At 44.4% G+C, this 26,031-nt stretch overlaps 1 protein-coding gene across 8 annotated transcripts in view; it reads left to right on the forward strand.

Annotated features, from left to right (window-relative positions):
• Elovl5 (ELOVL fatty acid elongase 5) overlaps positions 1-26,031 on the forward strand; it is a 62,647-nt gene that overhangs the window by 24,257 nt on the left and 12,359 nt on the right. For 6 of the 8 annotated variants that reach the window (XM_034509096.2, XM_034509097.2, XM_034509095.3 and 3 more), the window contains 2 exons: positions 14,431-14,496; positions 17,546-17,733. In XM_034509096.2, the coding sequence (XP_034364987.1) occupies positions 14,439-14,496; positions 17,546-17,733 (246 nt within the window). In that variant the 5' untranslated portion in view covers positions 14,431-14,438. Of the gene's footprint in view, positions 1-2,301; positions 2,325-2,515; positions 2,584-14,430; positions 14,497-17,545; positions 17,734-26,031 lie in introns of those variants that run through there. The other 2 variants (XM_076937924.1, XM_076937923.1) reach the window with 2 other exon arrangements.

The following is a 26,031-nucleotide window of genomic DNA, read 5'->3' on the forward strand; positions in this document are numbered from 1 at the left end:
GAGAGTTCATATTCTCAGGTCCCGGGAGAACTTTAGCAGTTCCTCTCAGACGCAGTCCTATGGCCTGGTGTCAGGATAGGTTCCGCCCTTAACACTTACACACCATGAGCACGTGACCGCCGAGGAAACACATTCCTGGAAGAGGCTGGAGTTTCTAGAGGCTGAAGCTGCCTCAGTCTGCAGCAGGGGCTGCGTTCATCAGTGGCCCCTGCATGACAGAAAACCCTATGCAGAGCCAAGAGACATCAGGAAGGGCGTCACAGAGTGATGTAAAATGGCCTCTCTTTATTTTTGAGACAGTCTCTCTGTAGCCTATGGTTAGCCTGGAACTCCCTACTTGTCTCCACTTCTCCTGAATGCGAGGGTTCAGGGTGTGGCGAACCATGCAGCATTTCAGAAATACCTCTTTATCCTTGTCACTTTCAGTAGAGTTGATAAGAAATTAACCAGACAAGAGAAAAAGAAACATTTTTATTTTTTTTTATAATGCAGCAAAGCTTTTATATTTTGTTGCCAGAAACACCTAGGAAGTGGCAATATAAAAATACTGAGTATTTTTTGTCACAGGAGCCTGAGACTAACTCCCCTACCGAATACCTTCTTAGTGTGAAACCCCAGATTGAATCTGCAGTAGGAGCTGAGATGAGGAAAGGTGTCTGACTTATTAGGGACAAGGACACATAGTTTGCACTCACTGTTTTGGAGCCCTGGAGCTGTTATGGTTTTATCTCAGGTATTTTTACCTGCTTGTTACAATCCTGTAAGATGAGATTTTTGCATTTGTCCTTGTAACTGAGGTAGAGCCGATCACAGTGTCTTTGAATCTCAAAGATGACGTTTTATTGAGCGCTTTACTTGTCCTGTGACCTTCTTACTCTTTGAAAAGTAGCCTGTGTGCAGTGCAGGGCTCCCTGGAGTGTTGCAGGATGATGGATACCCACCCCCCAGCCATCCCACCTGGTCCGCAGAGTTGAGGGTTAAATAAGTGAAGCCCTGACAGACTACCGTGGAGATCATGGTTTAAGCTCTGGGGTAAAGGTCAAAGGACTGCCCCCACCCCCACCCCTTTCAGCACACACCCATATTTATTTTTAGTTGCATCCCCCAAAACTACCACCATGTAGATTAGATTGAGGATCTGGCTGTGTGTTTGTTTTTATTTAATAAATGCTTCACCTTGCTTGTTGGTTAGATTTTCTTATAACCGTTATGGATTTTTAAAGCTTGAGCCTTTTGAGAGAGTTGTAGATTCTTATGTAGGGTGAGAGAGTACAGATAGACCCTGGGGCAGAGGCTTCTGGTTGAGGATGAAGGGAATAGGAGAACTGTGGAATTATATTTTAGTTTGAAATAAATAAAAGAGCTAGCACACAGATCCTAAATACCCTTCACCTGGTTTCTCAGGGCAAGTGCCCTGCAGACATTGACCAGGTACAGTCTGGCATGTCGTGATGCCATCAGTACAAGTTTACTTTCATTGCCACATCTTTCCCCTTCACCTCTAACCCTTGGCAACCACAAAGCTCTTCTTCAGCTCTGTAATTTAGTTATTGCAGAAATCTTATGTAAATGGATTGACTTCTGTGACTCAGTTTAAATCTCTGGACAGTCAAATGTGTTGTTGGTATATCAATAGTTTTTTGTTTGTTTGTTTTTAAGTCTTTTATCCTTCTAGGTTTCAAACTTGAATACACAATATCTTGATTCTCTCCTGTCCCACTACCTCTGGATGTCCCCAACATGTCCCTCTCCAACCTTCCTGTCCTCTTCTCTGTTCCTTTCTTTCCTTCCTTCAGTCCTTCCTGTCTTCATTCCCCCATCCTTCCTTCCTTCTCTTTGTTACCCAGGAAGCCCAGTTACTGCTGCCTGCCATGTCCTGAAGGCCTCTCACAGCACCTCCTTTGGCCTTTACATTCTTTTCTTTTCCCTCTTCCATAATCATGTCTCCTGAGCATTAGGGAGTGATGTGTCCCTTTCTCAGCACCTAACCAGTTGCTGCATTGACTGCAGAAAGAGACGTCCCTGGTCAAGGTTGAAAGCAGCCCTTATCTATGGATATGAGCATAACCAATTGAGGAGGCAGTTTGACGTCATGTCCATCCAGCAGAACAGCAGTACCAGATTCTTCCCCTATCACTCCCAGGACCTTAGTGACCACTCCCCCATCCCCTGGCCACTCCCCCCATCCCCCTGGCCACTCCCCTATCCCCTGGCCACTCCCCCATCCTCTGCCCAGAGCCTTGGAACAGGCCTGGGATTCAACCAGAAGGCGGTTGGTTGCCTTCACAACCTTCATGTTCCAGTAGGCATATCTTGTCAAGCTGGTTGGTACTCTCGTTCGATTCATCTCTGGATAAAACCATTGATAACGTTTCTCCTCCAGTGGCCCAAAGAACTCTCTGGTGTTGTGAAAGCTAGCCAGCAGGAGAGAAATTTTTGAATCAGTTCCATCTTGACTTCTCTAATGTCCAACCAGAGTGTGCTGTGTCTTCAGCAGTCTTACAGTCTAGCTCTTGGGCAACCAAGAGCTACACTAGTGGCTTGCTCGCACTGTTCTGGGGCCTCCCTGACTAACAACTTACGGCAAGTATTCCTTGCCAGGGTCTTTTGTTTGTTTTTGTTTTGGGGTGTGTGTGTGTGTGTGTGTGTGTGTTGTTTTTAATAATTGCTGAGTAATATTCCATTGCTGTTTAACTGTCTGTCCACCCATTAAAGAACAGGATAGTTGAGTTCAAGGCTTACCGTGATAAAAGCTGCTGTGTTCGTGTTTGTGTGAGCATACCTTTTCATTTCTTCAAACGTTCAGTAAATTCATTTTGGTGATAGAGTAGTATACAATTGTGAGGCCTCTATCATAGTTTCTGAAGGTCATAATTTCTAGATACAATTTTAATAACTCTTCTTAATATTTCTATAGTTTTAAATATTACCCAGATGATGGTCTTTAGGGAAGTTGTAATATTTTTTTTAGTATTGATTTCGAGACATTTACATAAATACCAAATATAGTTCAAGCATTTCCTTTAATTTTTTTTTTTTTAAAAGTTGCTTATGTAAGTACACATAATTTTGGAGTGTTTAATGTCTTGAAAAGAAACTCCACACACACAGTAGGCACTTTCCAGTCTACCTCCATTCCTCTCACACCCCACCCCCACCCACCCCTGCCACTGGCAGCCATATTTGTACTTTATGTTTCTCTGGTCATTTGCTCTGGGCATTGAATGTAATGGAATAGCTTTTGTGAGTTGTGCTAAGTAGTACATGTGGTGCCTTTCTGTCCCATCTTGTCCCAGCACACTTTGTTGATTTGTTGCTGAACTCTTGAGTTTCTTTAACTTTGGGCTGTTAGAAATAATATATCACAGATTTTCATCCTCTCAAGTGAATATCTAGAATTGCCGGGCAACGGGAAATTCTTTGTTGTTCTGAGGACTCCTAAACTGTACTCCATAACACACACCATTGCACAGTGGCACTGAACCTGAGTGTCTGAGACCGCAGCCCATAGTATCTGTAGGTCATTATTTCCAGATAGAATTTTAAAAGCTCTTCTCAATATTTCTGCACTTTTAAATATTACCTAGATGATGGTCTTTAGAACAATTGTAATACATATTTGCTTTTATTTCTTTAGTATTGGTTTCTAGACGTTTATGTAAATACCAAAAAACAGTTTAAGCATTTAAGCAGAGGCAGGTGTGTCCCTGGAAGGTTGAGCCAGAATAGTCTATATAGTGAGCTCTAGGCCAGCCAGGGCTGCATAGCAAGACCCTGTCTCAAACAACAAAACAATAAACTGAGCAACAACAAAACGGCACAAATACCCTAATTTCCCATATCTTTGCCAACACCTGTTGTTACCTGCCTTCAGAATAACTTATCACGGTGGCTATTGCATGGGCCTTTTAAAGGGAGGCCAGAGCTGTTACTGCAACCCTGCTCTGCAGGCCCCCATGGTGTTAACAACCACAGTGACTCTGTTTTTGTTCCAAGTTCCCTGTGAACCCAAATGACTACCTCTGGCTTTCTGTGAAAGAAGGGGAGGAAATTGTGGGGTTTTCCCCTGATAAAAATAAAAGAATGGCTGCTGCTCTGACATACAATAGCATTGAAAACTTTTGAATTTCAGATGGAAAGTTTTCTGTTTTAAAAATAGTTCAGACCCTGTTTTGCGGCTTAGAGAACTAACAGCCAGAGGCTTCTTATAGAACTTCACATCAACTAGGGGAGTCTGCAGGAGAGCTAGCTGTGCTGTGTAATTATGCTGGGTGTGTGCCATGTGTGTGAGGCGGGGCAGTGTTAGAACACCTAGGAATTAATGTCTGTGGTGGTAGGGTTTTGCTTCATTTGGAGAGATCGTTGGAATACAAGTGGTCTTCCTTCCTCTTAGCTGGTAAAATTACAGCAAACAAGGAATTGTGCCAGAATCTGTTGGGATAAAACTCAGCTTGTCCTTGAGCCTGCTGTCTAGGCTTTGTCAGTGTAATGCAATATATGGATGGGATGAGTGTGTAAGCATCAGCAGCTGTAACTGTAGCCTGGACGTGGACATTTGTTACAATTCAGAGGCCCATTCATCCATGAACCAGTTACTGAAGCAGACCACTCCTCAGAAACACCCGTGGAGCTGCTCAGAGCTCCTTCTCCAGAAGAACGAACCTGACCTTCTAGGGATGGCTTCCAGACGTCTGTGTTTTAAAGCTGGTGATTGTGAGTACAGCCACATTTGAAAAGCTGTTGCTAGGAAACCGTGGGACTCCAGGAGGACATATGTATGTCCTCACTTGTTCAGGCTTACATGGGCACTCACACACACACACATCCAGGTTCTCTTTAAAGGTACAGATGTGAACTCCAGAGGTGTCACTCTTGAAGATCTTAGACCTAATTAGAATTGCGGACAAATGAACATATACTTGTATTTTAACTAATAATTACATTTTACAAACGAAATCTCCACCATTTTATCACAGATTGACATAAAGTGGAAATGGCTGAGCAGTGATAGCATACAACTTAAAACCCAGCACTCAGGAGGCAGGGCTAGCCTGATCTACAGAGCAAATTCCAGGACAGCCAGGGTTGCACAGAAAAACTCTGTCTTGGGGCAGGGGTTGGGGGAGGTAGAAGTAATGGTGGAGTTTTCAGATGAGGCCAAGGGAGGATCATGGCCCTAACAGATTGTAGAGGTTTCTGAGGCCTCCAGTACCATCCATTTTAGGGGAACACAACAGTTTTGGGGTTGGTGTTCATACGGTTGTATTGTAATGTGTTATTTAAAATTACATTAATCCTGCATATTCTCATAAGAATTGTATCTCCAATCAGTTCTGGTACCTACTGTCTTCATTATCTTAGTACAATCAAGAAGTTGGATTGAAATTACCCACAAGGTCATAGGCTGTGAAAGTTGCTTGATATCAGGGCTCTGTTATTCTCTGTTGTAGATGGAGTCACAGGCAGTGATGGTATTTGAGTCATAGGACCCTTGGAAGGCTGTCTGAAGTAGTTTAAAAGCAGTAGGACATAGACCAGAAGACCAAGTTCAGTTTTTGAGTGCATGACTACAGCAGCTCAGTGCCTCTCTAGGTAAGATGGATCTTGACTTAGGACAGTGATGTCCAGATCAATCCATTGCAGCTTAGCAACCCAGTCCACTAGTAACAGCCCATGTGATCACGTGGCTGACTGACTGTCCTCTAGCATCAGAGGGAGTGGATGTCACTGACTGTCACCAGGCCAGGAAAAAATTAAAGTTGAAAACATAGTTTCTTCTGGGGATTGTTCTCATACCTCCACAGTGTCAAAGAACTTGAATCTTCTTGGCCAGAGAGGTGGCTGTTCTTTTAGAGGACCAAGGTTCAGTTCTCAGCACCCACATCAGACAGCTTACAGCTGCCTGTAATCCTAGTTCTGACACCCTCTGGTATGAGAGGACATCTGTGCATAAACTCATGCCAGGTACACAAACATACAAAAGCAAAAGTCTCCATGCAGCCACCATTTGCTGGATATAGGGGATAAGAGGCAGGTCAGACACAGGCTTCCATCTGCTCTTCACTAAGGATAAAATAGAGCCCGATCTGCATTTTTCACAGAGAAATCAATGACCAGCATCCTCTTAGCATTCCAGAGAAATGTGCCTGGAGTTTTCTTGCAGGTCCTGTGACTCAAATATCATCACTGCCTGTGACTCCATCTACAGTAGAGAATAACAGAGCCCTGATCAAGTTTCACTGCCCACTACCTCATAGAGAATTTCAGTTTATGGCCTAGCTGCATTCATAAACATCAGGTATATATTGGATCAGTGTTGAGTTTGTAATGATGGTAATAATATTTTACCATGTTGACTCACTGGGTCACGTGAAGGTGTAATTATCCTCATCTGACAGACTAGAGATCTAAGTCTGAAAGAGTAAGTCACTTTCGCAAGGTCATCTGTTGTCAAAACAGGCACTTTGAACCCTGGCTGGCTTGCTTCAGAGTATGTGGTCCTCATCTCTGATCGTTCATTTCTGATAGGCCCCCAGGTGTCTGCATACCACTTACTACTCTGTGTTTTAAGAAGGGTGGAGTCCTGTCTGCCTCTGTCCTTTTACTAATAAAGCAGTGGGCTGCTTTGCACACAACTCAAGAAATATGTTAGTGTGAGTCAGCTCCATTTCAAAAGCCAGGTAGCATGAAAAGCAGCCGTGGAGCACAGAAGTAAAACTAGTCATGGTGTGGCCAGATCCCCACAGTAATGCAAGGTTTACCTTTCTGCACTGTAGCTTCGTGGGCGGTAATGGGTAATTGTGAGAATGAGTTCTGAGGCCACCTGCAGCAGACTGATGTTCACGTCTCAGTAAGGAGGGCTCTGTGCATCAGATACTGTCTCATTCCAAGCAACAGAGTGCGTTTTGATGAAGCAAAAGTTATCACCAGTTCTCGGGTTTAAAGTGGAAATGAAGGTTGGTACTGTTAAGAATAAATTTCTGTTACAGTGTACCCATCTCTGACAAATAAGTTGTTATGTGGAGTCTGTGTTGGAGATTGTGAAAGCTAAAATCTCTGCTAAGAATCCCCTAGAATTGAATTCTAGGACCATTTTGGTTACCCTTTCTTAGGTTCTTAGGTCTGAATTTCTTAGGTTATTTATATATTGCTTTTAAGGACCAGAAAAGCACTTGTCTTTGTCCTGATAGAAAGGAAGTTCCTTTCAGTGTTGGAAGGTGTGTCTGCGTGATTAAAGTTGTTTCCTACCTCAGAATGTCCTTGCCGCTGCTGAGCATTGAGAAAGGAAGCCCCCTGGGAAAATACCTCTGTAACTAGGATTTTAGCTGCTGTTGTGGGGTGGTGGGTCTCCCTCCCACTTTCCTTTGGAATGCCAACTGTGTCCTGCGTGTCTGACCATCTGTAGTATCATGGTTGTGTACTCTCGTACTCAGAACGAATTAAAATAAGTAAAGCTCTAAGGAGTACACTATTGTATTTCATAATACCTAACTTGGAATAACCAGGTTCTGTCACATAGAGGTTGATTGATGCTGAGTGAGCCCAGATAGCAGAGCTACAAGAAACTACAGGGAGGCACCTGACTTGGGGTCGGAGGAAGGAGGAAGGGCTGGGAAGGAGGAAGAGAGCAGAGTCGGGAGGAGGATTACAGACGATCCCTTTAAGAGCAACTGCTGGGCATGTGAGTAAACAATCCTAGCTCTCTGAGGGCTGAGACAGGAGGATTATAAGGTTTGAGACCAGTTTGGGTTACATTAGTGAGACCTTGTCTCAAACAAACGAATGAACCACACTGCAGCAATACCACAGATCACAACAAAAAGCTCAACAAAAAAAAAAAAAAAAAAAAAAAAAAAAAAAAAAAAAAAACAGTGGAGCAGCTGTGTCAGTTTATAAAGTGCCCTCTAGCAGTGTGTAGTCTCCTGCCAGTTCCCTTCTGTGTGCTAGTGTGTGCCTGAGACCCTGGGATCTGGTAGTTCAGGGCTCCCTGCTTGCCAAGTGCATGCTAACCAATGCCCTCAGGCCCTAACCTAGTTCCTCCCCTCCTCCCTCCATCACAGCAGCCACAGGAGTTGAGATGGAGGCTTCCCGTTTGAAACATCTAATCTTATTTTAGTACCAAGGAATTCTGATGGTGGCAACATTTTAAACATGTTTGTCCCCAAATTGTCCCATTATATCCAAACAGTAGGAAGGCTTTCCCTTCCCAGCGGTCTGATGTGTGACCGTACTTGGAAGCACAGCACGGCCATCCCTTGCTCTTAGTTACTGACCTGAGAACCTGAATGTGCTGTGCTGCTTTTCTTCAAGTTTGTCAGGAAAAAAAAAAAAAAAAAAAAGGATGTCATCATCAGGGTGGTGATGAGAGTTATGTTTTTTGAGTGAGGTTAGAGCAAATGGGAATTCTACAGTAGAAAAAGAATAGCTTTGTATGTGGGAACAAGCACTGAGCTAATTTGGGTTATTTGTTGTTGTTGTTAACCCAACTTTATTATTTATTTAAATGCCAGAAGTTTTGAGGGATTTCACTGTTGGGTCACATTCATATCCTGAAGCTTGTTATAGTGTTTTTCCCCTTGTGTATTTAACATTTCTCTTTTTGTTTTTGATTACCATTACGTGGGCTGGCTGGGAATTCACAGAATACCCCATGCCCTGTATTTTAACATTTCTATAAGGAATTGCTGCTAATTCTCTCTCTTTGGGAGCTAATGTTCTCAGCATAGAATACTCTAAAATTAGCGGGAACGTGTTGTGGTTGTGTGTACACGTGTTTGTGTGTGTTGGCAGCCAACATAAAGAACGTCCCACGCCTGCTCACCCTAAGTTGACCCTCAAAAGTCTTGGATGAACCTGAGTGCAGGCTGTGAAGTGTCAGCCTGGCCTCACAGGTCATAGGTTTGTTAGGCCAGCTTGTTGGCTGTTTTAGGTGAACTTTGACAGTTCAAACCAGTTAAACACAGTGTTACAGGTAACATGGTAGGCATCATGGACTCCCATGATACATTTTTTAAGCCGAAAGAAATTTGGACTGATTTCACACAAAAGGAGACTGCCAGCCTGCTCCTGTCACCTTTGCAGCCAGAAACAGGATTTCCAGAATGTCCCTGGCACAGATGGGTCACCAGGCGAACTGCTTGTGAATTTAGGGCATCAATTCTCCTTGCTGTGATTTGTATTTCAACTCTGTGATGTAGTTTTATAAAGTCTGGCCTGTCCAGACAGATTGCCGTATGGTCCGAGCCCCGTTCCTTGGTTGGCAGCTTTCTTGCTTCCTTCAGCAGTAAGGCTGTGCCTGGGAGATCTCACACTCTTCAGATTCGGCTCCGTCACCTGAGGAACCTCAGCAGTCCTTGCCGTCACTGCCACCCAGGCCCATTGCCACACTTCTCGCCCTTCTTGGCAGCCCGGGGGGAAGCAGCAGAGGGGACTGGCTTGCTGGGAAATCCATCATGCATAATTTTTCATTCATTGAAGATGCTTCTAGTAACTGCGATATAATTCACCTACATTTGAAAGCAGCAAATGAGATAGATTGGGGTGGGTTTTCCACAGGAGGAGGGCCAAGCCCTCTTTGGGCATGTGGTTTGTTTGCCCTTTGGGGTTCAGAGTTGACAGTATTTCATGCTGTGGTGGATCTGCTCTTTCTTTGAATTCAGGCATAAGGATTCTGCATTCTAAGTAGATGCTGGAAGTGATTCAGACGATGTGCTGAACTCTTTCTTCCCCTCGTGCTCTCTTCAGCTGTCCTTTCATAAATATAAGGGAGTTTATTTCATTCATTCATTCATTCATTCATTCATTCATTTTGGTGTTTTGTCTGCATGTATGTCTGTGGGAGGGTGCCAGCTCCCCTTCAACTGGAGCTACAGACAGTTATGAGCTGCTATGTGGGGAGGCTGGGAATTGAACCCAGGTAAATACAGGGAAGCTTATAAACAGAATGCCGGCACCAGTCAGTTTTCCACAGTGTGATGTTTAGAATGTGACACAATAATATAATTGCATGATTACCAGAAATGGTCTAGAATTTTAAAGTGGGGAAAGACTCAACTGAGATTGTCTACTGGCACCCTTGCAGAATTAACATGGAATTCTTACCTTGCCTGGTGATACTCACCGGTTATCCTAGCTCTTGGGAGGCTGAGGCACCAGTTTGAGGCCAACCTAGGCATTTTTGTCTGTTACAGACAGAAAAGGAGATTGTCTGAAATCTGTTCTAACTTACCGACCCCTGCTCACTTGTTTAATCTTTATCCATATGTTTTATGTGTGCTCTGGAACTCTTGAATAGCTTTTGGGTACTCTTATGGTTGGAATTTCAAAAAATGGATTCTGATACGCCTGGCTGTGGCCTGCAGTTTCTGTGAGGCCAGCCAGGTTGAGTAGAGGTCGGAGTCCCCAAGTTAAAGAGGCTGTTATTTGGTTTAGTGTCAGCAGGGTCTTGCTTCTGAGGAGAGTTGTCCATTCTTGTCATGTATTTCTTGTCAATTTGTGAGGAGCTGGGCAGATCAAAGAAAGGCCTGTTGCTTGCTCCAGAAGATCAAAGCCACCTCTAGAGAGGCCCAGTGCCTGGCTTGGTCCCTCCTAGCACCACAGTATAGAGTGGTTGTGTTTCCACTTGGCCTAGCACACTTGAGAACCATGTCTTTGGGCTTCACAGCTTGGAGGCTGGAAACTGCAGCAGGCAGGCAGGCTGCAGACCTGACAGCATGATTGAACATTGTTGCAAATTGGGTCATGGCATTCCCATAATTCCTGATGACTAGGCAAAGTGTCAAGAGTTCTTCAGGGTTCTGTACCTAGAGGAGAGTATGTCCCAAAGGCTACTCAACAGTGGATCAGCCCAGCATGGCAGGGAGACCTTGGTGCTGATGCTGTGGTTCGGCAGATGAGCTGCTGTGAGGGAGATGGAAAGGGCACAGTGCTTCAGGTCGTCCACAGCAGCATTGGGGAGGAGGTGGTGTGAGCAGCTGAGGATTGGCACCCCTCCCCCTTCCAAGCTATTCCCCACATGCTCTCTGTAAGCTGTGCCATTTGACTGCCCTCTGCGGAGCCTGGCCAGATGCACCCAAGCCTGGGAGCCATTGTGCTTCTCTGAAGGGAGTGCAGTGCCCTTGATGGACCAGGGCTGGCTCGTGCATTCACTCCTGCTATCCTCAGGGCAGGCTGCTCTGACTCGGTTTCTGAAAATACGACCCACTCTGAGGTCCATTCATTACCCTGCTTCCTTTTTGTTGTGAAGGTATCACGTTTCATGTATTAATGTCATTAATACAGTTGTTTCTCATCCACGTGGATGTACTTCAAGACCCCCACTGAATTCCTGAAGCCAGAGATTATATGAAAGCCTGTACATAGTTCTCTCTCTGTCTCACTCTTTCACACACACACAAACCAAATTTTAACCTTTTCACATAAAGCACACTTTAAAAGGCTTATTTTCACATCTCCAGATTGCCAGCATCAGTATTTTTTAAGGTAATTAATAAAGGCGTGTGAACAGCCAGCCTGATAAGTAGATGTCACTAAGTGTTTGTCCAGTTGGTAGTGTGTAGTTGGTGGGGATACGCTGGACAAAGCGATTTGTGCCCCAGACAGGATTGTGTGGGTTTTGCCTCTCTCCTCAGAATGCTATACAGTCTAACACCAGTCTAAAAATGTTCCTGCTATTTTCAGTCTAATATTCTCGGACTGCAGTCGACTGCAGGTTATTGAAACCGCTTAGATCCTCTCTGTGTGTAGTGTTTTTCTCCCCCAGCCGTGAATTCTATTTTCTGAACTGTTGTATCTCTTAGGGTTTTAAGTCCTCAGTGCCTAGCACCCACTGTGGACAGCAATTGTACAGGTGTAATGAAAAAAATGAATGGTGTGGATGGGTGAGTGCTGGACAGAAGCATGGCATTGTGGGTGTGGGTGAGCAGTCGCAGCTGTGAAGAGCGTATGGACATACCCAGTTGTGGGTGCTTGAGGGGAAGACTCCTGGCATGTCAGAATCAGGCTGGTGAGTCATGGGTCAGCCCCTACTTCATCGTCAGAACAGAGAGCCTTTCTATGACAGATCCCTTGACTCTTTCCCATGTCTGTTCTTCCAAAGACTGTTTGCTTTTTCACTATGCTCCTAAGTTTGTTTGAGAAAAGTTCTGCAAACCCAGGAGGAGAGTTATGCAGAAAGGCACCATCAGAACAGATGTGGCACTCTGGCAAAGAAAGTCTCCTCCTGGGTATGCTTTTGAAGAGGGCCCCTCATGTGTGCCAGCTCCTGCAGGCCTCCACAGCAGAACAGTATAGACAGGTTATCTAGGACAGGCACACAAGTCTTTCCCGTAGCCTGCTGCTGGATTCAGTACTCTCAGACTGAAATTTGACCTTACATTTTTCTGCTTTTCTCTTGGCCACATTAGCCTAGATTTTCAAACTGGACTCTGTCCTAGGCTGCTGTCCTTGGAATAATAGGTCATTCAGAGCAGTTCCAGGAACTTACTTTTTTCCCAATCCACTAATGACTCTCCTACACTGTCCTCCCCACTCAAGCAGTTAGCATTGTATCGTTTAAAGCCTTTCTACAGTCTTGTTTCCAGCTTTCCAATAGCCTCTAGTTAGAAAACCGAAGCTCCTCGCTTTCTGAAAAGCCTTAGTTAACAAGCAGAGCGAACGATTCTTGCATTGTCCCCTCATGTCTCTCTGGGAGCTGTGCCTGATGTCAGAATCCCGAATGCTGTGACTTGAATTTTATTCCTACTGTGTAGCATTAAATGTGCATTTCAACATCTGCTGTGCTTCAGACCTGGGTCCTCGTGCCTTCTGGGCGCATCACTCGTTCTAGGTGATGCTGCTGTACGTCCATCTCTGTTTGCACTATTCTGGACATGGGAGGCAGTAGACCCTTGATATTTAGTGTTTTCATTTAGCTGCTAATGTTTTAGATAATCTCTTCTTCCAAGTTTCTCTCTTGAAATATTACCCATCCCTATGCCCCACCCTCTCCCTAGAGGTTTGGCAGTACTTAGAAATGGTTTTGAAGGTTTTCAGAAGAACTGCAGGCTCAGTAACTGATTCTGTGTAGAACAGTGCAGCTATAGTCCACACATAGCTAAACACGATTGTGAATTTGATAACCATAAATTAAAGTTATATTAAGTTTAACTAAATTTTCTGTTTATTTATTTGTTTGTAGACAAAGTCTCATTTGTAGCCTCAGCTTACCTTGAACTACAGTTAGCCCAGGATAGCCTCAAATCAGAGTTTGTCTTGCCTCAAAGGTGTGCACTTGCACACCACCCATCCCAGCATTAATTCAGCGTTCCGAGGATGGACGTCTTGACTCACTACTGTGATCAGTTTGCTATTTTTATTGCCAAATCGACTTGGTTATTTGCTAATGAATTACAATCCAAATTTACAAAAATTTGTTCATTGTGACCTTTTTTGCGTGTGCTCCAAAGGGGAGAGATTTCTGGAGTGTTTGTTCAAGCACTACCACTGGCTTCCTCCTGTGTGGAGCTGGCTTGACTGTAGTTGGAGGACATAGTGTTTAATATTGTAATTTTTTGCTTTGGACATGAAGTATTTAAAATAAAAATGAAGGTGACAAGTAATTTTAAGAAGGGAGCAGAGTCAGAGAGGGGTCAGTGGAGTATAGGTGATTGGGGGAAGGTAAGAGGACCAGCAAGACGAGAGACAGTGGGGGAGGGGCCAGAGTGTGTGTGTATGTGTGTGTGTCTGTGTGTCTGTGTGTCTATGTGTGTATGCCATAATAACAGCATTAGGGGAAGGCTTGGGCTGGTAAGATGGCTCTGCAGGTACAGGCACTTGCTGCCAGGTATGACAACCTGAGTTTGAGCCCTGTGGACCCGCGTGGTAGAAGGAAAGAACCAATTCCCAAACTTGTCCTCAGACTTCTACATATATACCACCACCACCACCACCACCACCCCCACACACAATAAGACTGTTTTAAAGTATATATACTATATACTATGTTTAGCCTAAGTATATATAATATATACAGTATATATTATATACAATATTATATCTGGTGACAAGCAAGGACACAACTCTTCTCCTGCTGTTTTGAGTGTCCTTTGCCTGTGAGGATGGATGTGTGCCACCTCTCATTTCCAGTTCCTTCTTTCGCACTGAGGTTCAGCACCACAGGGAGGGTTTCTTTAGACCTGAGAAGAGAAGTCCAGGAGACCGGGACTTGGGTTTGTTCTTTTTCCATGTGAATTCACAGGCTGCACCGTTGTTCTGGTTCTTAGCCCTAGCACATCGGTTGCGTGGAGGAGTGGGGAACAATTTTGGTTTGCATGAGGAGGCCAGCCTTTCCCTTTGCTCCTTTGAAAATGGCTTGTTCTTGTTCTTTTAGGAAAATGCATATAAGAAGTATTTTGAGTAGACAGTAATCAATGTCTCCTTTCTCTTTAATAGGTTTTAAAATGGAACACTTCGATGCATCACTCAGTTCCTATTTCAAGGCATTACTGGGCCCCCGAGGTAAGGTGGCTTCTGGTTTAGCTCATCATCTGTGGCTCCCCTCCCATCTCTTTATAGCCTCTTGTAAATATTGCATGAGATCTTGGAAAATGTTTTCTGTAATGAGATCAAAACTTTAACTCCAGTAACAAGGGACCTTGTGAAGTTCTCTGTTAGTTGAATGCTATCCCTCCCCTGGCTCTTAAGGCAGAGACTCCGTGACTGTGGACATCCTTCTGCCGGCCTCAGTTTCCATACTTGCAGCCTGTGAACTCCAGTAACTTAACAGTGATTGGTAGTGGTATGCTTTTCTTAAATCTTGACTCTCTAGAGAAAACCAAGCCAGTGCATTCCGAACACACTCAACCAGAGGACAAGATGCTTTCTTCCTTGCAAAGTTCCAAAGGCTTCTTTTCTCTAAAAACTGGGTCTTGAACTATTGCCCGGACTGGCCCTCAGATCTTTATGCCTCAGCTACCCAAGTGCTAGATTCGTAAGTGTCTGTGCGGCACCACAGCCAAATAGAAGTATATCTGCATACAGTGCTGGGCGTGAAACCCAGGGCTTCGTGTGTGCTGGAGAAGTGCTGTTGTTGTTATGTTTTCCATGTCTACAGAACGTACTTGGTTCTTTCCCTCTGTTACCGTCTCCTTTGCCCCTCCCCATCACCCGTCCTTTTCCACATCTTTAATAGTCATTTAAAGACCCAGCTGGCCTTGAACCCAAGATCTGCCTGCCTCTGCCTCCCAAGTGCCAGGATTTAAGGTGTGCACCACCACTGCCTTTTTTTTTTTAAATTAGCAAATCATTTCACATCATGTCATATGCTTGAAATCCCTTGCTATACTGCTGATACTTTTCATTATTTGTTCTTTAATTTTTAAGAAATTTTTTTCACAGTAGCTATGCATGGCCTTTTAGTATTATCTGTAATACTTTCTTTAGAAAAGAAATTGTTGAGGGGTTCACAGAAATGTATAAAAGTTTCCATCACTGACAAAATAACTGAGAAAATCAACTTAAGAGGAAAGATTTATTTTGGCTTCTGGGTTCCAGGGCCCAGTCTGTGGTCTCATGGCCTTTTTCTTTCTGCGCTGGAGAAAGAAAAGGCTGGCCATTGTCAGAAGAGCATGGCAGAGTAAAGCCGTGCCTCTTGAAGCCGCTGAGAAGCAGAGGGTATAAGGACAGAGAGAGGATCTGATACTCCCTTCAAAGGGAAGCCGTGTTGATCTGTCCTTGCTTGCCAGGCCCCACCTTCTACAGTTTTCAGCATCTCCGTAGTCCAGTCAAGGATGAACCCACCGACAGATTCACCCATTAGTGCTGTCAGGGACCTACCTCATGTCACTTCCTCAAAGCCCCCACTAGGCAACTGCTTGTAAACAGTGTCTTAGCAGAGTTAGAGGACTCTCAGTTTCAGTCATTTTTATGACACAGAAGCAAACATCTGCTTGTATTGAAACGCTGCCTTCTTTCTTGGTTATAAAGAGTCAGAAAATTCAGCTTATAATTGTCTGAAGTAATAAAAGTGATTAATTTACTTTGGGAGGAAGAACAGCCATTTCAAGGGCACTGTGGTAGTAACCGAGAAAGAACCCTGTTCTTTGTATTTTTCCACTTTCCCATCCTCATCTGTCCTCAAGATGGCCACCTTCATGATTGCAGCAGCTCAGGCTGTTCATCCAGCGTAAGAAGAAGATATTTGTTTATTGCATGAGCTGGAGAAAAAAAAAGAAAACTTAGTAGTCACAACTATCCTGACATTTTGGTTTCTGCACTGAGAAACCACACAGAACAGTGAGCTGACATGTTTACCTGGATCCTAAGGAACTCTCTTCCCTGGAGCTAGGGTTGCGACCAGCTGCTCTTGGAGGAGGGAGGATGGGTGCTTGTTGGAAATATACAATGCAAAACAGTAAGGTGCTGAGCTGAACTTTGAAGTAAAGGATATGGAAATTAGATTTGTTCTGTAGATGCTAGCTGGTACACTGCTAAGGCCCAGAGCTGAGATCAAAAGGTGTTAGGAATCCCCTCCTTTCTGTTGGTCTGGCAGGGAAGAAGCGGAGGCAGCATCTCTTTCTGAAACCAAAGAAAGCAGGCGGTGGCAGACACACTGCAAGGAGTCAGTGTCTGCACAGAAGGAAGACTGGCATGTAGTTCCCCAAAGGGAGCATATTCCTCCTTGTGAGGCCAGGGTAGGAAATGAGGGCTTGAGCAAGGCAGTCCTGCAGACAACAGAGCACTTGGGTTTCTTCCCTTTCTTTGTCCTTCCTAGGAGAGAGGGTAAGAATGGAGAGTCATTTGAGTCAGTATAAGTCTCAAGTTCCTATAGTGCGCTAAATACCTGAGCTTGGGGGTTCTTAACCTGTGAGTCAGGACCCTTTGGGGATGAAATGACCTTTTCACAGGGATCATATATCAGATATCCTGCATTATCAGATACCTACAATTCCTAACATCCTAACACTAGCAAAATTACAGATATGAAGTAGCAATGAAAAATATTTCGTGGCAGGGGCCGGTGAAACAGGAGGAGGAACTGTATTAAAAGGTTGAAGCACTAGGAAGGTTGAGAACCACTGCCTTACATAGTCCCGAGTCTGATCGTGGCTGAGCCGATAGCATTTCACTCTCTTTACTTGTTGGCCTCTATTGCTGACCCTCTAGTCAGACACAGTGTCCCTCACCTGGCTAAAGGGCACATTGCTTGTGCCTGCACATGCTGGGCACTCACTGAGCTGGAAGGCTTTTGAGTGCGAACTACCATCTCCTATGTTTTTTGATTCCATGTTAATTGCATAAACATAATAAACTTAGTGGGTAATTTGACTTTTCATTTTCTTTCAGATTCTTCAAAAGCATGTTTTCACTATTTTACTTAGCATAAACACAAGTAACAAATTATTCTAAACCCGTATCAAAAAGCTTTGCTTTGTTTAATATAAATTTGTATGTATTTTGCTTTTAAAATGCAGATTAAATGCACCATTAGTGTCAGGTGGCTTTGGAAGTGGCTTTCCTTATGTGTACCTAATTGGCAACTAAATGTTTTTCTTATGATCCTTTTCAGATACGAGAGTCAAAGGATGGTTTCTTCTGGACAATTACATCCCTACGTTTGTCTGCTCTGTCATTTACTTACTCATTGTATGGCTGGGACCAAAATACATGAAGAACAAGCAGCCACTCTCTTGCCGAGGCATCCTGGTGGTGTATAACCTTGGGCTCACCCTGTTGTCTCTCTACATGTTCTGTGAGGTAGGTCCATGGCAATAGGGTTTCTTTCCTTCCATGGAGCTGTGCTGCTGTGGGCAGCCTGAGTTGTGTTCTTACATGAGGAAAGGTATCAGTTTGACTCAAGAGAATGAGGGACAGTGAGTCCCTTAATACATTTTAAGTAGGTTTTTAAATTGATCTTTAAAAACCAGTTGTCTGTACAGATGTCCCCTGGAATACCTTAAAGAAGAAGCTTTGGTTACTCAGTTTTTGTCACTCATGTTTTGTGTGGCACACTGAGGTCTAAGCTAAACAGCTTCAAAAACATTCTTACTCATGTAAGAGACAGGATGGAGAAACTAAGGAAGGGTGAGAAGCAGATCTGGGCACATTTTATTATTAATGAATGCTTGCTTCTCGTGTGGAGGAGGAAGTGGGTGGAACATTGGTAAATTCTGTGGCAATTCTGCCTTTGTTCTGATCTGGTAACTTGTCAAATCTCGCAAGCTCTGTTTCTAAAGTTTTGCTATACATATTCATTGTGCATGGCACTGTTGTATGGGACACACAAGTGTACACTGTGTTGTGTATAAGCTGATTTTAGAAGCTAAGACACAAATGGTAAGATTCTCATTTGGAATCCTAAGGGTGTGTGTGAGTTTGGGCCCAATAATTTCTCTTACATGGCTAGAATGTTAAAAAAAAAAAAAAAAATCAGATGTTTTGGCTTCAAAGGCAAATAATCAGAATCAACATTTCAGTTCCCCCTGTTTTGTAAGGGATAATAATACAGCCTGTAAAGCCAGGAAGACAGGGGACACATTCAGATATTCTTAGGCGTTAGATTGTAGCTTCAGTTCTCCAACAGGTAGTAGAGAAAAGGGTGGGGGAGGGGAGGAATAGATTGTAGTGGTGACTTCCTGGCTCACACTGCTCTGGGATATGAGCTAGTAGAAACTGCTGTGACCACTGGAAGGGATGCAGCTGAAAGATCTGCTTGTCCTGCTCTGTCTGGGGGAGAACAGCGCCACCATCACTTTTGTGTTTAACACTAGAGAAATGCTTGCGACCAGTCTGGTTTTCTATTTTTTGGTTTTTGGTTTTTTGGTGTTTTGTTTTTTTCTTTCTTTTTTTTTTTTTTCTTTTTCTTTTCTTTCTTTCTTTTTTTTTTTTTTTTCTGTTCCTTTCTAGAATGAAGGCAGTTTAAGATGGAGATTGCAGGCCTGGAGGCAGGGGCAGTGCATGTGTGTGACTCCTGGCCTGGTGCTGGGAGCTGCTCTCCTGTTCCAGGGACAGACTGGGTCAGCCATCAGGTTCCAGAGCGAAATTTTCTCTTACTAATGGAACAAGGATAAAGCCATTTCTTTTAGGAAGCTTCTGTAGAATTTATAGACTTTAATATTGTACATAGTATGTTCTAGAAACAATTAATTTAAGGTGATTGAATTTTAAAGAACCTAAGTGTGTGCCTTGAGTGTTTCATGCTTCACAAGCCCCGACGAGATAGCTATAGTGTCATTTAACTTTGTATACAGATATCTCAGAGGTAACGAGAAGAAAATTGCTGTATAAACTGTCAGTGTGTGCATCTGACGAGGGCTTCCAGGCAGCCTGTATCAAAAGCACAGATTTCCCTCTGGCAGTGTGGCTTTGAAATATACAGAGGGGAATCCCACCTTTAACTCTGAAGCTTTCAGGACTTACAGGGCAGCACAGAACAGCATTCAGACCTCTCCTGCTGCGTGAGAATCCCCTCGCCCCTCGGCACAATCATCATGCATGACTGTTGTTTCTGTTCTTCCGTCTGACTCGCCAGTGGTGACTGTAGTGTGCCCTTGTCAAGCCTGGGACTTCATTTCAGTTCCAGCTTTTTTTTTTTTTTTTTTTTGAACTAGCATTTGTATTCTGTTAACTAACAAGACACAGTAGGGCAGCCGTGAAGGCTAACCGGCTATGCTGAGAAGACTGTGAGGTACAGTGTTGTGCACACCAGTTACATTCTGCTTATGAAGCTGTAAGGAATCTTTCAAGCAAATATGTAGTCATTGGTATTTTTGTTTATTAATTACAAATGTGCCTTGACATGTTCTGAATCAATACAAGGAAAAGTAATAAAAGTAATAAAAGGAAATACAGACGTCTTCTTAAATGAGGGGAACAAGGAAGTGAAAGGAGCTGCAGAGGCAGGAAAGGAACGGGGTAAAAACGAATCAGTTTTGAAAGTAACACCAGGCCACAATGTAAGGGAGCACAGGTGTATTTGTAGTTGCTGCATTGGGTGGGGAAGGAGACTGTGCCTGCACACACCTCACTGACCTTATGGTTATCTCCAGGAAAAGGCCAGACAGTCCTGCGTTTTCAGTGTATGTGAGATGTGAGCTGTATAGTTTGACCGAGTTGGCTTTGTTAGGTTTCCCTTGTTGATGTAGGCATTGTGGAAGAGAAGCATTTGCCTTAGTTACTCAGGATCTGACAGAAGCACAGGAGTCTACATGCTTCCCACCCTCAGAGAGAGTTTCACCTGAGTAGTGACACTGTCTGTCAAATGATCCGTGGGTGTCAGTCTTCTTGGTGAGAACCCCATGATGGTAAATTCTGAACATCAGCTTGCTTGATTGAATTAGGAAGCACCGAGGCCACTGGTGCTGGGGCATTAATGAGACATACTTTTGGATGTGTTTACAGAGGCTTATCTGGATGGCAACCTCCCTGACCTGAATAGAAAGTAGGGAAGGAGGAGATCAGATGGAGGGTGGCCTGCCTTTCCAGGCCTCCAGGGTGAAGCCAGCCTTTCTGACCACCACAAGCGAACACATTTGTCTGAACCGAGCCACAATAAACCCTTCTACCCATCAAGTTGCCTTTTATAAGGTGAAAGGAACCAATGCAAACCGCTGCCTTCAAGATCTGGAGTGACTTGCCCTCACTCTGTTTCTGCACCAGCTGGCCCTGCATTCCCTGTCAGCCCAGCAGCCAGCTATGAAAGCTACTTCTGATCCTTTGTTACAGTGTTGCACACGGTGTTCCTCTCAGACAGCTGCTCTGCTCTGCTCTGCTCTGCTCCGCTCCGACATGGAGCTGTTTTGATGTGTCTGCTCTTTTCCCATTATGCCTCTGACCTCTGAGGCCCTGCATGGAGAGGATCTAATTGTCTGGTTTGATGTAGTCCAAAGGGCACGCTAGTCCTGCTCAGTCTGTGCTTCACACACGGATCCTGGACTCTGCAGCAGCTGTCAGGGGGGTGGGCACAGTGTTGTACGGTGCTTGTTTGCCTTTGGTCACCCTAGGGGTGCTCCTATTGGGGGGCTACTCTGGACTCCCCTAGGCTGTCCTGCTTGCTCAGCTCTAAACCCACAGGCACCAGCTCTTTGATTCTTCCTCCCTGTCCCTCCCCACAGCCTCTTCAGTGTCTGTTCCAAAGTGAAGTGCCTTTGTGGTATTCAAGCAGCATCCCAGTTCAGCCCAGGCCACACGCACAGATGGACAGATCACTGGCTTATGAGACGGATACCTGTAATGAAAAGTCCCCTCTACATCTCGTCATTGTTATTTTGGTTGGATGCACCACAGAAGCTGTCCTTGTATAGGAGTAGGAGAGCAGCAAATATGAGAACCACATTTTTATACTATGTAACAATCAGACATAAGTAATAGGTTACAAATGATTATTTTTTTGAGTATGTTTTTTCTCTAGTAGTTGTATATAGCACCATATGTCAAAGGATTGACCAAATTATCTTTCAAACATTCAGAACATTTAAAATTTTATGCAAAAAAAAAAAAAAAAGTGCATTCCCAAGAAGACAGACCTGGTTTGTCGTAAGTCCAGACTTACTCACTTCTCTCTGTTTATGTGTGTGAGCTGCTGTGTCTGGCTTTCCATGGTTCCAGGGATGTGATCAGGTCCTCGAGCTTCTGCGGAGCTCTTTGCCGACAAAGCCACCTCCTCGTCTCCTGAATCAGCTTTTTAAAGAACTGAGACAGCTGAGCATGGTGGAGCATGTGTGTCATAGCAGTCCTCCTTGGCTACATAGCAAGTTCGAGGCCAGCCCGAGACAGCAAAACCCTGTTTCAAAGCAAAACTTAAAAAAAAAAAGATAACCCTACAACTACCCCTCTGAGGTCGTGCTTCTGAAGTAATGATTTAGCCTTTGCTGATTCTTTTTTTTTTTTACTTTAAAACAGAAGTGTTTGTTGAATGTCCCAGATAAGCACCCCATATTAGCATTTATGGGGTTATGTGACGTGACTGTCTTCCCCCAAGCATCTGAGAGGTTGTAGAAGAACTTGCATACAGATTTCTAAAGAACAAGAATGGGGCAGGGCAAAAAAAAAAAAAAGCTTGACCTTCCTGGTTGGCACTGACTGTGGTAGAGTTGGGTATGCATTGTGTGGTTGTGTGTTCCACCTGGTGGCTCCTGCCTTTGTTCAAGTTGCCAAGAGCTCACACTGTGTGTTTTTTTTTTTTTTTATTGAATTGTGCTTTGAAAATCATGGTGTTTTATTGGGAAGATGGGAGATGTGGTGTTTGAGAGGCTGTTACTGCGCTGAAGCCTCCTGTCCTCTGTAATTAGGGGTAGTTAGGCACCTCCCCAAGCACCTCTGGGCTCGCCCTCGCCTGGGGCTCTGCCGTGGCCCCAGAGCAGTTAAGCAGTTAGTTCCTTTGGAAGTATTATATTCCAAACTGTCTTCTTTTTCTTTTGGTTCAGGCTTTCCAAAATAGATACCGTTATTGTGGGGAAACAGGATTTGGAGAGAGTACTTCGTTTTTAGAATACTTTGGAAAGAACTTTTGCTCTCTGCCTTCCTGCTTAAGGAGGGTGCAAAGAAGCTGACCCGACTGGAGAGACCAGTGTTTTGCAGGAAAGCTCTGCTAGGTGTGTCCAGCCTCTTGACATTGTCACCTACAAAGTTCTCACCGTGAACTCATTACCCCTCCCCCCCACCATGAGAGAAAGTTTGAACGTTTTAAGTTTGTAGTTTTATGTTGGGGTGCACAGTTGTAAGTTAGGCATTCCTGGGTCATTGCCCAAAATAGATGATACTTTGTTCCTTGTTCCAAAGACCTCTCTCCTGACTCCTGAGCAATCTGAAAGAAGTAGTCCTTGCCCACAGTCTCCCCAGGGATTGCACACAGTGGAAGGGGAGGGGTGGTGCAGTCCAAGCACCTTCTCCCAACTCCACCACCTCCAGAGGGAGAAAGGGAAGGAATACCTCTACCAGAGAGGAAGCCTTGGATCTCATTCTGCAGCCTCCTCAGACCTTTGAGTACTTAACTTTCTACTGAAGTAATGAAGTATATGAGGAGACTACAAGCTCCCCCTACTCAGTCTCTGTCTCTGTCTGTCCATCCCTTCCCTCCCCTCCCCTCCCCTCCTCTCCTCTCTTTTCTTTCGAGATGGGATACCTCTAAATAGATCTGGCTGGTCTGGAACAGATATCCTCCTGCCTCTGCCTCCCAAGGGCAGGGACTGAAAGGTCTGCAGCACCATCCCACCACCCCATCTTACAGATTCTTGGTTAAAGCCAGGCTTTTCAAAGCAAGACTGCGGTAGGTTGGCTGTAGAGTTTTAGCCTATGCAAAGGATCCTGGCAGAGGCTCTTGGTTTTGCCCCAGTTGTAGATTCTCAAGTATTGGGAGTAGAAATACCACAGTTTGGGCTAGAGATCATATCAGACTTACATGGTACCTACTAGATGCCCTGCACCAGACTTCCTCATTTAATGGTCTGTTTCACTGTTCCTGTCCCTTTCTGCAGAGGAAGTATGAACAGTTAAAAACAAAACAAAAACACCTTCAGCACAAGAGGCCAGGGACTAGTACTTAGGATTCCAAGCATACCTGCTTCAGGTTAGCCTGTTGGCTCTGTGCTAACGATTTGTCAAGTGTGTGGGAGCAGTCCTTAAGCAGACTTAAGCAAGGGAGGTGCCTTCAGCTTTGTCATGGTCAGAAGAACGACAAGCACTTCTGAAGAGCGTGGATGCGAAAGTATCTTCACGGGCTTCCTCGTTCCAACGTGGCCTGCTAGACTGTAGAGGGGATGGGTGCTTTTGACTTCGGGATAGCTTATGGTCGATTATAAGTCAGATATCTGCTATGGAGGTAGATACAGGTAGAGGTCTTTTTCTCAGCTCCCTTCATGGAGAGACTTGCCAACAGTTCAGAAACAGGCATGGGGGGCAGAGGGGCCTAGAACTGCTGTGTGATGTGTGCCTGGGCTCATTCCGGTCTTTTCTTTGTGTCTGTCTCCTCACTTAACTTCACTTCTACCAGAATAAAAACATACACATCCAAGCCAGCACATCTGTGAACTGTCTTAATGGCTCCCAGGAACACTCCTCAGCTGGGATGCCCTTGGCTTTAAGCATCAGGAATCTGTTTTCATTGCCTTTTGCTCCTCTCTGTTCAGGGCATGATGTCAACATAACTTACCCACCTCTTAGGACCAAAACCAGCCAGCCCTTCTGACATCTTAGGGCTTTGGGGTGACCATGAGGATAGAGCTTTTCCAATCAGACTCAAGTGTTTCCGATGACCTTGTTTCCTGTGAGGCTTTGGTAGCATTCCAGAAAGTACTATGCCGAAGGTTCTCTTTCATTTGTGGTTAGAAGTCACTTCTCACCACTGAAGTCATTCGCTCCCTGAGTTGTGTCCCCTGGACCTCATTTGATGCTCAGCTATATTCTCTTAAGATGAAAAGATGCACAAAACCTGCATTGTCTCCTAAGGAGAAGGAAGCTGCTTGCTGTGTTTTAATTATAGCTCTTCACATGCTCCTGGCCTAATTAAGGTTTGCTTTACTCCAAGGAGGGAGAAAGCACATAAGGCTTTACAGTGGTACTGCCTGTATCTTGGTTACTTGGGAAAAGCCACATAAATAATCCTCTTTGTTGTCCTTGGACCAGTTAGTGGTACAGGGAGTGCAAAGATAGAAGCAAGCTGTTTGTTGTGGCCTGCTTTTTCACTCTGGAACAGTCTCTTCTCTGCTTCTCAGAAGACCAACCAAGGTGGATGGCAGCCCTCCCTCTCGGTGCCTCACCCAGCCCATCCCCCTCCCTCTCAGCACCTCACTGTGTCCGTCCTCTTGTTACACCTGGTCTGCAGTCATGCACCAGCATGACAGACCAGGTTGTCAGAGATAACCTGAACCTGGGCCCTGAAGAGAAGCAGCAGTGACTGCAGCTTTCTAGGAGCATCTTCTCCTATGTGTAAGTCCTACAGTCTCTGTAGGACTGGGAGAGGATCCCATCCTTTGCATCGAGAGGCTCTGGGACCACTACTCATGGGCATCCCCTGTTCCTCTGACAGTAACAAAGGGTGGAGAAGCTTCAAGTACTGGCCCATTTGTGGAGACTCAGCAGAGACCCAAAAAAGTAAATATTAACCCAGGTCCTTAGTTTGGAGTATGACATTTTACACACACACACACACCTATGAAGTTTGATAAATGATTTTCTTCTTATGAACAGAATTCAGAAGCTTGCCATAAAATTTGAGCCTCTTTGAAATACTTTCAGATATTTTTAAATCTCTCTATCTGTAAAGCAAAAATGAACCAAAGTCTCTCCTGACAGAACTGAAGTCTCTGTCTCCTGCACATGTAACTTGATACCTAGGTCCAGTGGGTCGTGACCTCAAACAGTCACATGTCAGGTATCCTGCATATCAGATATTTCTATCATTCATAACAGTAGCAAAATTACAGTTATGAAGTAAAAATGAGATAATTTTCGGTTGGGGGTTACCATAACATGGTGGCAGCATTAGGAAGGTTGAGAACCACTGCTCTGGAGGACTTTGAACTTTGAACTTCTGTTATTAGTTTCATACAGTTGATTAACCCTCTCCTATGTACAGGTCCTTTTACAAGTCTGTTGATGTAAGAGTCGAGGTCCCCCCAGAGCTTATAGAGGAGCATGAGACCCTTGTGGCTTAAAGTTTCCTTATGGAAACTACTGCATTGACAAGAAACATTTCCTTTTGTTATCTCAGAAGATATTTTGCATTTCTGTCATGGGAGAGAGAAAGGACAGTGAGCAGCTGAGCAAATTAAGAGAAACCACAAAAGGTCAGGCTTACAGGAAAGAACAGACATGGAGAAAATAGAATTTTAACTGACGACCTAGGGTACCTGGAGACAGAATTCTAGATAATAAGAATAAAATGGTCACTGTGAACATTTATTATGCTCACGTCAGGCGCCTTATTGGATGAGATAAACAGTTGACACTTCATATCACCAGCTTCTCAAGATAACCTTTCTGATGCAAGACTGTGTCTGTGGCACTTGAGTTGTGGGACGTAAGGTTTAACAGATGGAGATAGCAAAGCCGGTGCCT

The sequence above is a fragment of the Arvicanthis niloticus genome, chromosome 7 (assembly GCF_011762505.2).
Source record: "Arvicanthis niloticus isolate mArvNil1 chromosome 7, mArvNil1.pat.X, whole genome shotgun sequence".
Taxonomy (NCBI): domain Eukaryota; kingdom Metazoa; phylum Chordata; class Mammalia; order Rodentia; family Muridae; genus Arvicanthis; species Arvicanthis niloticus.